The sequence below is a fragment of the Volvox carteri genome, assembly GCF_000143455.1.
Source record: "Volvox carteri f. nagariensis unplaced genomic scaffold VOLCAscaffold_49, whole genome shotgun sequence".
In the NCBI taxonomy this organism is placed as follows: domain Eukaryota; kingdom Viridiplantae; phylum Chlorophyta; class Chlorophyceae; order Chlamydomonadales; family Volvocaceae; genus Volvox; species Volvox carteri.
In genome coordinates this window covers 606,095-619,711 of record NW_003307592.1, presented here as the reverse complement: position 1 = coordinate 619,711, position 13,617 = coordinate 606,095, and the positions used below count along the sequence as shown (strand labels likewise).

At 61.5% G+C, this 13,617-nt stretch overlaps 2 protein-coding genes across 2 annotated transcripts in view; one reads left to right on the top strand and one right to left on the bottom strand.

Moving 5' to 3' along the window:
• Window positions 1-11,597, bottom strand: part of VOLCADRAFT_96107 (uncharacterized protein) — a gene marked incomplete at both ends in the record, with an annotated part of 13,131 nt that extends 1,534 nt beyond the window's left edge. Inside the window, 10 exons of the mRNA XM_002955142.1 lie at window positions 159-254; window positions 808-929; window positions 1,399-2,969; window positions 3,225-3,990; window positions 4,609-6,021; window positions 6,439-6,860; window positions 7,125-7,396; window positions 8,462-8,864; window positions 9,321-9,902; window positions 11,582-11,597. Of these exons, the coding sequence (XP_002955188.1) occupies window positions 159-254; window positions 808-929; window positions 1,399-2,969; window positions 3,225-3,990; window positions 4,609-6,021; window positions 6,439-6,860; window positions 7,125-7,396; window positions 8,462-8,864; window positions 9,321-9,902; window positions 11,582-11,597 (5,663 nt within the window). The remainder of the gene's footprint in view (window positions 1-158; window positions 255-807; window positions 930-1,398; window positions 2,970-3,224; window positions 3,991-4,608; window positions 6,022-6,438; window positions 6,861-7,124; window positions 7,397-8,461; window positions 8,865-9,320; window positions 9,903-11,581) is intronic.
• A 764-nt stretch (window positions 11,598-12,361) lies between these two features.
• The window catches only part of VOLCADRAFT_96106 (uncharacterized protein), a gene marked incomplete at both ends in the record, with an annotated part of 5,885 nt that continues 4,629 nt past the window's right edge, over window positions 12,362-13,617 (top strand). The window contains 2 exons of the mRNA XM_002955197.1: window positions 12,362-12,678; window positions 13,308-13,611. Coding sequence (XP_002955243.1) covers window positions 12,362-12,678; window positions 13,308-13,611 — 621 coding nt within the window. The remainder of the gene's footprint in view (window positions 12,679-13,307; window positions 13,612-13,617) is intronic.

The following is a 13,617-nucleotide window of genomic DNA, read 5'->3' as shown; positions in this document are numbered from 1 at the left end:
GATGGGATTCAAGTCATGTCCCTTTCAGTTCTCTACCATCCCAATCAAACAAAACAGTAACCAGCTCTAAAACCAGCCCCTGCATACTGTACGTCGTAGTATGCACATGGGCTGCTGTACACCGCGTCCGCTGTACGACACTGTACAACCGGCCGTACCTCTCCGCGTGCTCTGCCACCTGCCGCTGGTAGGCCGACTTTGCGTTCATTTCATCCACCAGCCGACCAGAGCCCGCTGACCCGCCGCCGGCCGTTCTGCATGTAGATGTGGAGAGGGGTAAGGGGGGGGGAGACGAACCACGTGAGCGAGTGAAGCTGCTGCCAAGGAAAGAGTGGTGCGGCAGATGGGGTTGGGGGTGAGAGCCGGGTCGGACAATAGGGCCGACAAGTCGCCGGGTCCCTCCCCTCCCGAGCACAGCACTGAGGCAAACACCGAAGGCCCCACCTAAGGCGTGACCGGCACTGGCCAGAGGGGGGGGCAAGACGAACCACACACACACACCGGAGGGGGGGGAGATGTACTGATCCCGGAAGATGCATGCTACAACTTGCATCGGTGTTGGAGCTCTAAGTCCAACCGCGCATCATGCACGCCATGCACAGGTGCGTTTTGATGGAAGCGTGTGTATGTGTGTGTATGTGTGTGTATGTGTGTGTATGTGTGTGTATGTGTGTGTATGTGTGTGTATGTGTGTGTATGTGTGTGTATGTGTGTGTATGTGTGTATGTGTGCATGTGTGTGAATGTGTGTGAATGTGTGTGTATGTGTGTGTATGTGTATGTGTGTGTGTGCCGGCTCTCTACGCACCCGCCGCCCCGCCAGCCATTGCCACTTCCTTTGCCGGCTCCGGCGGCTCCCCCCCCTCGCGGTCCGTCTGGCTGGGCGGCGGCCATGAGGGCCCTTCGCAGCTCCTGATGCAGCGCGATGACCTGCACGTGGGTGGTTGGTTGGTTGGTGGGGTAGGTGAAGGTGGTTAGGTGGGTGGTTGGGTGGGTGAAGGTGGGTGAGTGGGTGAGTGAGCACGCCGCCTAGGGAGTGATGGTTTCCCCTGGTTTGGAAGATTTGTGATGTGAGCTCTTGAAGGAGGTACAGCTGGGGGCCCCCGGTGGGCCTCTTCACGAGCGGATAGCGCTTTTCAACACGGAGGTTTTGTGGTGAGCTCTGATTTCGTGTTTTGTTCTACTGTTTTGTTGGAGGACACCCGAACAGAGGGTACCGCTGTTTTGGTGGCGCGGGGCCCACTGGCGGGACACGGCCCCACAACAGCTCCGTACGACTTATCCCCACATCAGAACAAAAATGAATTAAACCTAACAACGCTAACAAAAACCTTCACCAAGAAATTGTTATATAGCCAGCACAAAATTAAAGTGAACCATGTCGTACCAGCCGTCGTACCTTCGGATAGCGCTGCACCCCGTAGGAGCTGCCCATGCGCTTGGCGAGGCCGGCAGCCGGCGGTGGACCGACCAGGGTGCCCCGATGACGCGATGGCAGCAGAGGCAGCGGTGGCGGAAGGAGCTCATGCTGCTGGATTTGCTGGCCCTGCTGCTGCCGATCCTGCTGTAGCTGATCCGCAGTACGGCCAGGTTGAGAAGACGATTGCGGCGGCGGCGGCGGCGGCGGCGGCACATTCTGAAGCGGATGTAGCACTGGCAGGGACTTGACGCGGCCGATGACCGGCGGCGGCGGCGGCGGCGGTGGCGGACGCGGCGGTAGAATCGCCGGTCGCGCAACGACAGCGTGCGCGACAGGTGGTGGCGGCGGCGGGCCAGGGGGCGGCGGCGGCGGCAGCAGTTGTGGCGGGCGCACGACCGCCGGCGCATGAGCTTGTACGAAAAGTGGCAGCGGCGGAGGGCCTGGAGGTGAAGGCGGTGGCCGCGGTCTTATCGCAGTTGGCGGCGACGGCGGCGGCGAAGGCTGCAGCGGCACCGGCGCTACAGCCTTCGGCTCCGTCGCTTGCGTCTGTTCTGTACGGATATGCCCCGGTCCCGCTTCTGCAGCGGTTTGTACGGCCGTCTCCTGCACCGTAGCTCTCCCGCAGTTTTGCTCTAGAAGAGTGGCAGGCAACTTGGGCGGCGGCGGCTCTGCGTCTTTGCCGCCTCGGACACCAGCGGCGCCGTCATCCTCTTCCTGGCCCCAACGGTCCGACGAATCAACGTCTTCGCACAAGCCGCTGCCGTCGCTACTACCGCATACCTGCATGCCGTACCGAGGCTGCCGCCTGGGCCGCCGCCGCCGCCGCTTGCTTGGAGATATAACAACGCCTGCTGCCGCAGCGGGCGGAGCGGCCGGCTCGAGAGCCATAGCGACCAGATTTCGTTGGTTGTAGAAATGGCTGTAAACTGCAAAGGTACCCGGGCTGCATGGAATGGAGACGCCGCTGCCGTACAGCTGTGTCTGCCCTGATAAGGACGACGGTACGACATCCTCCCGAGGTTGGGTCGCTGCCGCCGTTGGTGCCGCCGTTGGCGCGGGCGGTGGCGGTGGTGCTGGTGGTGGTGCTGGTGGTCGCGGCGAAAGCTGTTGATGGTTGAGTTGAAGCGTTGATGGTAATGTCTGTGGCGGCTCATCGGCCACAGCGAGATCTGTGATGCCCACGCCGGCGAGGCGCGACGGCACCGTGGAGGTGTTGGCATGTACGGCACGCAACTCGCTGCTGTGTCCGTCGCCGCCGCCGCCAGATCTGGCAGTGGTGGTGCCGACTGTGGTGGTGCCGGCAGGTGCTGCCGCCAACGCCAACGCCGCCAGCGCCGCCGCCGGTTCCGTCACAGAGGATGATGTTTCCGCTGACAGATGCAGCGTAACCACCTGGTCCAGCCATTTGTCCAGCATATCGAACTGATTGTCGCACGATCCGAAGATGCTGCTTCCGCCTCCGCCACTTGTCCCGGAGCGCCATCCGTACGCACCGCCGCGGCGATTGCCACCGCCGCCGCCGCCGCCGCCGTATCCGTCGGTGCCGGAGTCTGCACGAGCCCGCGGCCTGTCGGCGGCAACTGTACTACGAGACGCAGCCCGAGACCGCCGCCGCCGCCTGCCGCTTCGGGAACGCAGATGGCGGCAACCGTCATCAACGCCTCTGCCGTACGCCTCGCTACCGTCGCCGCCTTTGCTAAGGCTGATGTTGCTACTGCTGCTACTGCTACTGCTGTCGGCCTGCGCGAGAACGATACCCGCCAAGTAGCTCCAATCCTCTTTCGAAATCGCTCCGGAACCAGCACCCGCCGCCGACGGCCCCGCCGCTGGCCGCGGGCGATCCGGGGGCGGGAACCGGCCGCAGCGCCGTTGACCACCGCCGCTGCCATCGTCGCTGCAGCTACTGCTATTGCAGCCAAAGCTGTACGGCATACTCCCCGCCGCACCAAGCGGCGCCGCCGCCAGAACTGCGCCCGCCTCGTCCTGTGCATGGCCATGACTACTGCCGTACACGTTGCCGAGGAAGCCGGTTTCTCTAGCATGCAGGGGTGCGCTACGGGACAGCTCCAGACCGATACCTGGCTCGGATCGCGATACGGATTGCGGCCGCCGCCGCCGCCGCTGCAGCTGCAGCTGCTGCTGCTGTTGCTGGACCCCTTGCTGCTGCAGCAGCTCCTTCGGGGGCTGTTCGGGCTGCATCCCGCCCCCTTTACCCCCTCCTCCACGCTCCTGCTGCTTCTGCTGCTGTTCCTGCCGCTGATGATGGTGGTGACCAAACTCCCCGGAGGGTGACAGAGGCGGACCAGCGCCGTCGAAGCAGAGGCTCAACACGCTCCACATGTCCGCCACGACACTGCTGGGGGTTACTTCAGATACACCTCCGCCTCCACCTCCGCCACCTCCACCTCCGCCACCTCCACCCGGTCGGCTTCGGCCGCCGCCACCACGACCGACTTCTCCTCTGTTCTCGCCAAGCGTCGTACCGTCCGCCGCCGCCGCCGCCGCAGGAGCGGCAGTAGCGGCAGTGGTAGAAGAATTGTTGATGCGCTCCAACAGTTCCGTTAGGACTACCTGCACGTACGTACGGTGTCGTACAGATTAGCCAGGTAAGGAACAACATCGTTTCCGAGGTGGAGGGAGCTCCAGGGCGGCTGAAAAACGAGAATCCGATGTCCGTTTGAAAAGGACAAACTTCCGTTCTTTCTGCATTTGCATTTGCATACATACATATTGCGAGCTGACCAGGAATTAAGTTGAGGCGCCGTTGATCCGCTAGATTTGGTTGGATGCTGGTGGTGTGTTGCCGAACCCAACGAATACACTCTGAAGTCGGATGGGGTGAATGGATTGGATGGGTGCCCCTCTCGCAGGGGAGAGCAGGTGAAGCTATACCACCCTGTAACAACATACGTATTTCTGCTGGCATCGTCTGTTTTTCAAACTAAAAAGCATGTTTCGGGACAGCAAGGACAACAAAAAGGAAATGGCAACTGAGCAAAGGTTATACAGTAGTAGAGGTGTGAGGTTCCTACTGAAGCTGCCTGTGTGCGGCGGTAGCTGATTCGCGAGAGACGTGAATGGTGTGTCCGTCACGACGTTGTGTTCCATCAGTGTCATCCATCGAACTCTACACCCAAATTCTACGCGGTACATCCTAAAAGTCACCTCCCGTACGGCCACCGGTCGTACCTGTTGTACAGCAGCTGCGTCGTCGGGCGTCATGTTCGACACGCGGATCAGCGCCTCGAGCTTCGACAGCTCCGACAGCGCGTATCGTACGATTGCGTCTCGTCCGCTGCCACCGACGCCGTTGGTGCTGTTCGACATGCCGCGCGCCTTGGTGGTGACGTCAGCATTGCCACTACCGTACGCAACAGGAGCGGCGCCTGCGCCGAAACCCCAACCACCTGAACGTGAGCCCATGCCGGACTCCGAGAGCCGGCGACGGCGGTCCGCCACAGCGGCCGCCGATGGGGCGGCGTCAGCAGCCATCGCCAAAGCCGCGGCAGACGCGGAGACGATGGCGGAGGCGGAGGTGCAAGTTCCAGAAGCGCCCGCTGTACCGGCGCGGCTCCGCCGCCGCGCCGCCAGCTGCCTAATTCGACAGCTCGTCTCGTCATCATCGTCAGGTTCACCGATCGTCCCACGCCCGCCGCCGCTGCTAATCGCAGCTGTCGCCACCGCCGCCGCCGCCGCCGTCGCGCCCCAATTCTCAAAGAGCTGCGTACGGGCCCCATGGACAGCGGTCTTCCCAAGATACCCCGTCGGGTGCGCCGCGAAGGCGCCGTGAAGCGGCGCCGCAAGTACGTTACTGGTAGCAGATGTACGGCCGCCGCCGCCGCCGTCACTTCTCCACATTTCGGCAGCGCCCGGCCGGACCTGCCAGCCCAGCTGTGGCCGCGGGGCCATCATATTGGACGCTGAGCTGGACAAGCGGCCGCCACCGCCGCCACCACTGTTGCGGTGCCTCGTTGGTGACGTCACTAATGGGCGGCGGCGTGCCCAGTACGGCGGCGGCGGCGGCCCGCCGGGGCCCAGCGCCGCTGCGGCGTTGGCCCAGGCTTCAAGCCCCCGCCTGCCTGCGCTGGCAAATATGGACCCCGGAGGCGGCGTTGGGAGGAATTTGGATGTCCGAAAAATCTGACCTTCCGCCTGCTCCGCCGCCGCCTCGGCCTCCTCCTCCGCCGCCGCCGTTGCCATCGCCAACGTCGCCGACTGCTCCGTCGTCCAATCTGACGTGCACCGTACGACACTTCCTTGAACGCTGGCGGCGGCAGCAATGGCGGCGGCGTTGGCGACGGCCGGCAAGCGCGCCTGTTGCTGCGACGGTGGACCCGCCGGAGCGCGCCCCGAACGACCTCGATTGGAAACGTACGGAGGATCTTGGGTGTCGGAGCGACCGTATCCTGCTGGCGCCGCCGCCCTGATCAGCTGCTGTAGCAGCAAATCCAGCTGGGCGTCGGGATCCAGATTTTTTTCTGGATCCGGATTCAGGCTTTGGCTTGAATCCTGATCGAGCCAGTGCCTAACTCGTTGCTGCTGCTGTGGCCCCGTTGCCGCTGCAGGCGCTGGCGGCAACGGCGGCAGCGGCGGCAAAGGCGCCTGCACCGACAGTTGGCGGTTAGAGTTCTCACCATCCTCGCCACGATTCGATGCAATTAGCTCTAAATCGGGTTCCTGGCTCCCCGTTGAGCCGCGTGGGGGCCGTTCGGCTAGCGATGGCGCCGGTGGCCGCAGCAGCGGCCCCTGGCCCCCAGGCACGGCCTCGCAAATAACTTCCATCTCCCCTGACCTGCCAGTGACGACCTCCTGCTGCTGCTGCTCTCGCTGCTGCTGCTGCTGTTCTTCCAGCTGCAGCTGCTGCTGCTGCTGCTGCTCCCGCTGCTGTTCTTCCAGCTGCTGCTGCTGCTGCTGTTTCCGCAGTAACAGTCGCTCCGCCGCCCGCCGCTGAGCCTCCCGCACGCGCGCACCCACAGTTGATAAGCCGGCGCCGGGCGGTGCCGGCAGCCCGTCCGCTACCTGGCCCTGACCTTGACAGTGGGCTTGACCTTGAGCCTGTTCCTGCCTTGCGCCTCGAGTGGAGTCCTTCCCCGTATCTTCTTGGCTGCTCTGAGTCTGCAGGCTCGCCGCCACCACCACCACCACAGATATCCTCTCGGCCGACGACAGCGGCTGTGGCGACTGAGGCTGCGCTAAAGAGGCCAATGATCGCAAAGGAGAGGAAGGCTGCAGAGGGGGCCCCGGCTCATCTACCGCTGTACGACAGTCCGCCCACGTGCTGGGCCCCCCAGCCAAGTTCTCGCAGCTCCAGGACCGCGCCATGGCCAAAGGCGGCAGCGACAGCTCCTCTTGGTCCTCCTCTTCCCCGTCATCGCAGCGGACACCTGCGGCGCTCCCGGTACCGCCGCCGTACTGAGCCTGTACGACACCCCCCGCGTCGCCTGTGGTGCCGGTACGGCACAGCGGCCGTGCAGGTTCTGCACTTGGCCCTGGCGCCTGGCTTTTGGTATATATATCGTTTTTATTCTCATTTGCGGCTGCGGTTGCGGTTGCGGTTGCGGTTGCGGCTGCGGCTGCGGTTGCGGCTGCGGCTGCGGCTGTGACCGGGCACCAGGGTGCCAGTTGCGAGGCAGCGTGTGCGCCGCTAACCCCATCGCCTTCCCGAGACCTGCCTTCCGTTTGTTCCGTCCCAGCCCCGCACTGACCCCCAGCCCCAGCCAGGGATACTGACCCTAAGCCCGCAGGGTCCGAATGTACATGCGCATGCGCAGCACCCGGGGAGCCCTGTCCCCTGCCCGGCTGTGCGGTGGGACCCGGCGGGGCCGGCGGTGGCACACACAAGCCGGCGGTGGGTGTGGATGTCCTGGTAGCGGCCGGAATGGTGATGGTGGGTTCAACGGTACTGGACGGCATCAGGGCGTCCAGGGAGTTACTCGAGCCCCAGCTGGCGTGGCGACAATCCCTTAGGTCGGGGCAGCTGGAAGTCACGGCGAGGGAGTGGGCGAGGGAGAGGGAGAGGGAGAGGGCGGCAGGCACCCTGGCATGTAAGGCTGGCGGCGGCTGTGGTAGCGGCGGCGGAGCCGGGCGCATGGCCACGGTGGTGGCGGCGGCAGCGGCGTGAGGTAAGGACAGCTCCGAACACGAATTGGCAGTCTCGAATCCGGCCAGCGCCGGCGGCGGCGTGCCGTCCGCTGCCGCGTCTAGAGAGCCCCAACTGGCGCAGCGGCTGAGGCAATAGCGTGCAGTAGCGCTACTGCCGCCGCGTGGGAACAGCAATTCCGGGGCGGAGCTGGCTGGAGTGGTGGCGGCGGCGGCGGCCGCCGCAGCAGTAGTAATAATGCCTTCGGAGCGAGGCAGTGGTGGCGGCGGCGGCGGCGGCGGCCGTGGCGGACGGCTGTACGGCGGCGGTAGCGGCGCCTGCGACAGTGCGGATAGTGGTATTGCTGTTCCTTGCGGCTGTAATGACAGGGGCTGGAAGGGGCTGTGCACGGGACAGCGACGTGGGGAGCCGAAGAGCTCCGGAGGGACGCATCTGGCAGCACCGCCGCCGCCGCCGCCGCTGCGGCCGCTAGTCAACAATGGCGATGATGGGGAGCGAGGAGGGAGTCGTCGTCGCGCGGTAGGACCGATTTCGGAGGTTGCGGCGGAGGTTGCGGTCGCGGAAGCGGCGCTGCGGATGCTGCCAGAAGCTCCGGCCAGTATCGGACCTCGCCTTCTCGCGTTGCCGTACAGGACGTCGTGGAGCTCCTCGTTGCGGGCGTCGACGGACCGCGTCCACCGGCTTCCATCGCCGTCGTTGCCGCCGCCGCCGCCGCCGCTGTCGCCGCCGCTGCTACTGCTGGAGCTGCTGGCGCTGCTGGGGGTGATCAGTGCAGCTGCGGCTGTGGACTCCTGCGGCGATGAGGTCGCGGACTCTAATAAGACCAGGGCTAGTGACCTTGCTCCTGCATCGGGACTATGCTGCCCGGTAAATGCGGCGTACGGAGGTGGCGGCGCCTGCGCCGCCAGCAGCGCCGCCGCCACTACTTGATCCGGCGCTGACCTGGGCCCTATGTCAGACTGCATCCTAACCAGCCCGTCGTCGTAGGCACCAGAAGGCAGCGGCGGCGCCGGCGGCGGCTGCATAGAAGTGACCGGTCTCTGGCGTTCTGGCACGTACATGGCGGCGACAGCGACGGCGCTGCCGCCACCGCCATGCCGATGTGGCCGTCGGCTGTGACCCCTGTGAATCACGCCGCGGTTGCCGTAATGCAATCTTCCAGCAACACCGGCCGTACTCTCGTCCACGTTCGCTGTGTCGGAGGTACGGCGCCAAGATGACGGCGACAGGGGCGGCGGCGGGGCCATCGGTGCCGTACCCGCCGACGACGACGAACCCATCACTACTAAATGTTGATCCGGCAGGTCGTTGGTCTCGTGCTGAGCTGTTGACCGCGGCGCCAGAGCTGCCGATAGCACCAACAGCCCGAGCTCATCCGCGGCAGCTTCGGCGGCGCCGTACCTGCCGACGGCGCTACTAGCGGTGCTGCTACCGCTGATGCTTGCGCTAGTACGGCCGCTGCCGCTATTCGTACTATTACTGTCGTTGCCACTGCTGCTGCCCCCGCTGGCGCTGCGGCTGCTCGCCAGGCCGTGGCTGCTTGACGGGACGGTGAGGTAGTTTGGCTGAGACAGCCTGCAGCCTCCGTCGGCAACGGAGCCGCCGTACAAATCGACGCCGACGCCGACGCCGACGCCGCGGAAGCCATCGCTTCTGCCCTCGGACGAGCAGCCCTCCCGGGACTGTGGCAGAGCCGGCAGACGCAGCCCTTGCTCCCGTTGTAGCTGGCAGCTGTACGGCAGCTGATGGTCGCTGCCGCCAGCAGCGTCAACAGGGGCCACTGCCAAAGCATTCGCCTGACCCTGATGCCAGATGTCGAGACACCTCCCAGCCGTACTGCTATAGTAGTTCCTGTCGTACAAGTCATGAGGCGGTGATGATTCCGCAGCAGCCGGCGGCGGCGCTGTGCTGCCTGCAGCCGCCAAACGGGACGGCCGCGGGACGCGGTCCCGCAGCACATCTAGCCGAGGTGGGGAGAGCTGCAGAGTCGATGCAACGCAACCTTCCGCTGAATGCGCCAGCAGCGCGGGTCGGCGAGCCGCGGCTGCGGCAGCTGCGGCGGCGGCAACGGCGCTACTTTCGGCGGCGGTGTAGGTCAGCGCCCCGGACAGCTCAGCCGGTCCCGCACCGAACGTTTCCCGAATTTCAGCGGCACCACCGGCGCTGGCGGCGGCAGAAGATGAAGCGAAGAACGGCACCAGCCGAGTCTTCGCCGCCGCGGCTTCCGTGCCGTGCGCTTTGCCGTACGCCGCCGCCACCGCCCTCCGCTCGTCCTCGGAAACGTCGCTGGATCGCCTTGACGTCCAGCGGCTGCGGCTCCGCTGTCCAGCCTCCGCTTCCGCGGATGAGGACTCGCAACTCTCCGGCACAGAGCGACTTCTCCCTGTTCACGGAATACAATTGCATACGGAGGTTTATAAAAAGACACGCGGACACGTACGCACGTATGAAGGCGGCGGGCTTTGTAAAGGCCGTAATGATCGCGGCAGATCGCGTCCCCGCAGGAAATGAAAGATTTGAAAATTTAAAAATTTGAAAAAGCATCAGGACAGTAAGTGGAAAGGGGATGCTGAGAGGAAAGCGAAAACGAGTGAAGTGAAAAGTATAAATTACAAAAATATAAAAGCATGGGAACATGGTGGTGGCCGACCCAGATGGGAAATCGTGGCGGACTGCCCTGCACAGCCTTGGCGCCCTTGAATGCGGGTACAGTGAGGGGTTATGGCCACGCGCGAAAATGGCCATTAGGAGGATTGTGGACAGGCTTGCTTGGATCAGTATCGACCCAATTTTGCCGCGGCGTGCAAAGCCTTCGAATAAAAGTGTTACCCTAAAGCCGGCGGCCCACACTTCTTGACCAGGAGCGATGCCTAAAATTTTCATGACGGTAAATTTATCGCTCTGCGTTCGTTAAGCAACGCAACATTTAAACAAGTACAGATGCGTAACCTACATGTCTTAACAAGACGTCGAAAGAAGCCATCAGAGGAACCCTTTGACTTTTTGCGTCGCCGGAAGAGGTCCAGGCAAGTTGGCACGTGGCAAGGATTCAGCGGACCAGCAAGGTTTGCCAGTCCTTCTGCTGTGTACAGGTACTCTTCCTCGCTGTTTGGAGCATCTCCGCTAGCAAGCTCTTGCTGTTCCAACCGCTGTTGTTCTTGCTGCTGTCGCTGCTCTGACGTTTTTTCTTCATAATTTCCGATTTCTATAGATGCATGTCGTGAAGGCGCTCCTGGCTCCGCAAAAAATGAGGAAGAGGAGGAGCCGGGTTGCGCGGCTGCAGAACCCCGCCGCGGGCAGCGCTCCTCAGAGATGGTCATGGGCGCAACCTGTGGACTTTGTGCGCAGCAGCGGCTGCTGCTGCGGCGGCGGCGGCTGTGTAGACCTGTGCCTTGGGAATGGTCTTAAATCTGTTGCAGAGACAAGTAAATATTTGGGGCGGATCGGGGAAAGGGATATTTCGTGTGGAAGACTGTTTGGAGCAGCTCCCAGCAGAAGAGGCCACAACAGATTTAATTGTTACTTGCTTGCTGTGGTCATGAGCTTTCATCTGTCCTCGTCGCGCGCATTCTGCAGGAAAATGGAGGTGTGTTTGCGTCACCTTGCATTTCGTGTGCGGGATCCAGCCTCATGTTTCCCGCGCTTTCTTGCAAGGCCCCATAATGATCCATTATTGCCGCAGTACGTCAGGTTACCCACGTTATTACAAGGAAAATAGCCATGTGCCGGCGCTGCCTTACCATGCGTTCCATGCACTGAGAAGAGTTGCGGAGGAAGAAGAGTTGCGGAGGTCGCATCGCATCGCATTCAGTAGCATCCTTTGGTAAATGTTACCTGGTACCAGCTCCAAGCCTCTTGATACCTATTCAATTTTTAGTGCTTTTCAGTTAACCTAAATTGATGCATTGGACCATGCAGCCATCATGCTGACGCAGGAGCCATGTGAAGACTTGGAAGCTCCACATATCGTAAGCAGCCTCCTGTCTGATCTCTTCAGATGGCAAAGTATTTCAGTGGCAAGGTACTTTCGAAAGCTTTGCTTAATATGGAGCAACAACTTACTTGCTCCCTTGGACATAAGAAGGTGGTCTCAATCTACCGTGTGAGCTGCGGTCATGTAGGACCCGCGGGTCGCGAGTTTACTTGCATTAGAAACAGCTGCCCTTCCTCAGTGGGTTATTCAAGTTGAATATAGTATGGGTGATCGCCCAAACTCTGGTAACCTTCAGGTCGCAAAGGGCCGGGAAGAAAGCGTTTTGACATGTCCAGGTCCGAGGTTGCGGTCATATAGATCTCACTTTTCTGCCCTGGCTCAAAGGGCTTTGCTGTACTCCACACACAGGATCGCAAAAATGTTGCTCTGAACGAGTTTTTAGAATTAAATGACTGCCAATTGCCCGATGAATACTTTCACGCGAGCTAGACGCTGCTGAACCCAGCTGAACCGCTCTCCTTGGCAATCTGTACGCAATAGAAAGCCCGCCGGCCCGTATGCAATCTGACAATCGACGGCTTTTTACGTAGAATAGCACTGCACAAAAAGGATTCCACGTTTGAGCCACCTAGAACCGCGTGCAAGGTTTTTCTTTTTAAAATCCATCTAGACTATATTGTTCTTCACTATCGACAGCTGCAATCTTCGTGGGAACAATTTCTCCGCATGGAATAATAATCTTTGAGCCGCGAAACTTCCAACAGCGATTGGTGCGCCCAGCCAAGGCCCAGCTACGCACTTGTACCGGCGCTCTGGCACGCATCCCCCTACCTCCTCTAATACCCAAACAGCCTCACGCCCGGCTACAACAACCACCAAACCAGTTCACAGTTTCATTCCTCCTTCTCATGCATCGAAGCGCCTTCAGCCGCGCCAGCGGCGGTGGCGCCTCATCAGGCAACACCGCCGGCTCGGCCCACCTCCTCTGCCTTCCCACATCAGTTCCGCCGCGCCGTCGGGTCATCCTCCTGGCGGCTTGCTGTGTGGCCGTCGCCATCATGCTGCTCTCGTTGCTGTCCACAACTAAAACAACTACCATAACCGGAACCCCCAGCACAACCAGCGGCAGTGGCGGTGGCGATGGTGGTGGCGGCAGCGACCGCAGCATGGGTCATCACCCTGAACTACCCAGCCTCTCCGACCACACTCCGCGATTACCCACGGTGTGAGTAAACACCAGGCACGGGAGGAAAGTGATAAAACGCAGCAGGGGGCCCAACAACGGAATCGCCACTGCCATGCCGTACCATGACCCCCAGCGAAAAACTGGCAAGTCCTGGCCAAGCAACTCCTTGATGAGACCAGGACAATGTCCTCCGACTGGAAAATGTTCAAATAGAAAACGTTGAAAGGAGGGGGTTTGATCGGAGGTTACATGTTCTTGCCGGGTGGTTCTGTTGCGCGTATGGGCACCATCTACGCGTCAGATGCTCCCGTGCATTTGTATGTCCCTTACTTTTCAGCTTGGTCTCGTCACATTACACAGCACCACCAAACCAGACCGTAGTAATTTTGTTTGTAATCTTCTTTGCAGAACAAGAAGTCCATTTTGTGCTAAAGAAACTTTTTATCAGCTTTTTCTTACCAGAACGAAACAATTTATTCAGTGAAAATCATATAAAGATATTAACTAAGTATTAAAAGTACAAGCAAAGGATGAAATTAAAAAGTAAGTGATTCTTGAACTTATTTATCCAGATGACATCCGCTCTAGGTACTGACGGTTCGGCCCCCTTACCCTCACCCCGCACGACCCCTCATGGCCACCCCCCACACCACACGCAATGCACGCAGCGACGTGCCCCGGATGGTGGAGCGCCTCCTCACAAGCCCATCAACAACCAACCTAGCGCTGCGGCGGGCGCAGATCGTTGAGGAGGGGCAGGGCCAGGGGCACGGGGCTGAGCCGCAGACAGCCGCAACCGATGGCAGTGACGCTGAGGGCGGCAGTGGGGCTGAGGGGGCCGGGGCGGGGGCCGGCAGCGTTGTCGGCGGCGCTTCTGATGGGTGGCAGTCTGATCCTGGCGTAAATGGTATCAATGGCTACTTGCATTTGGACCGGTTGGGACTCGATCTGGAGACGTCGTTGCGGCAGCAGGTGGGC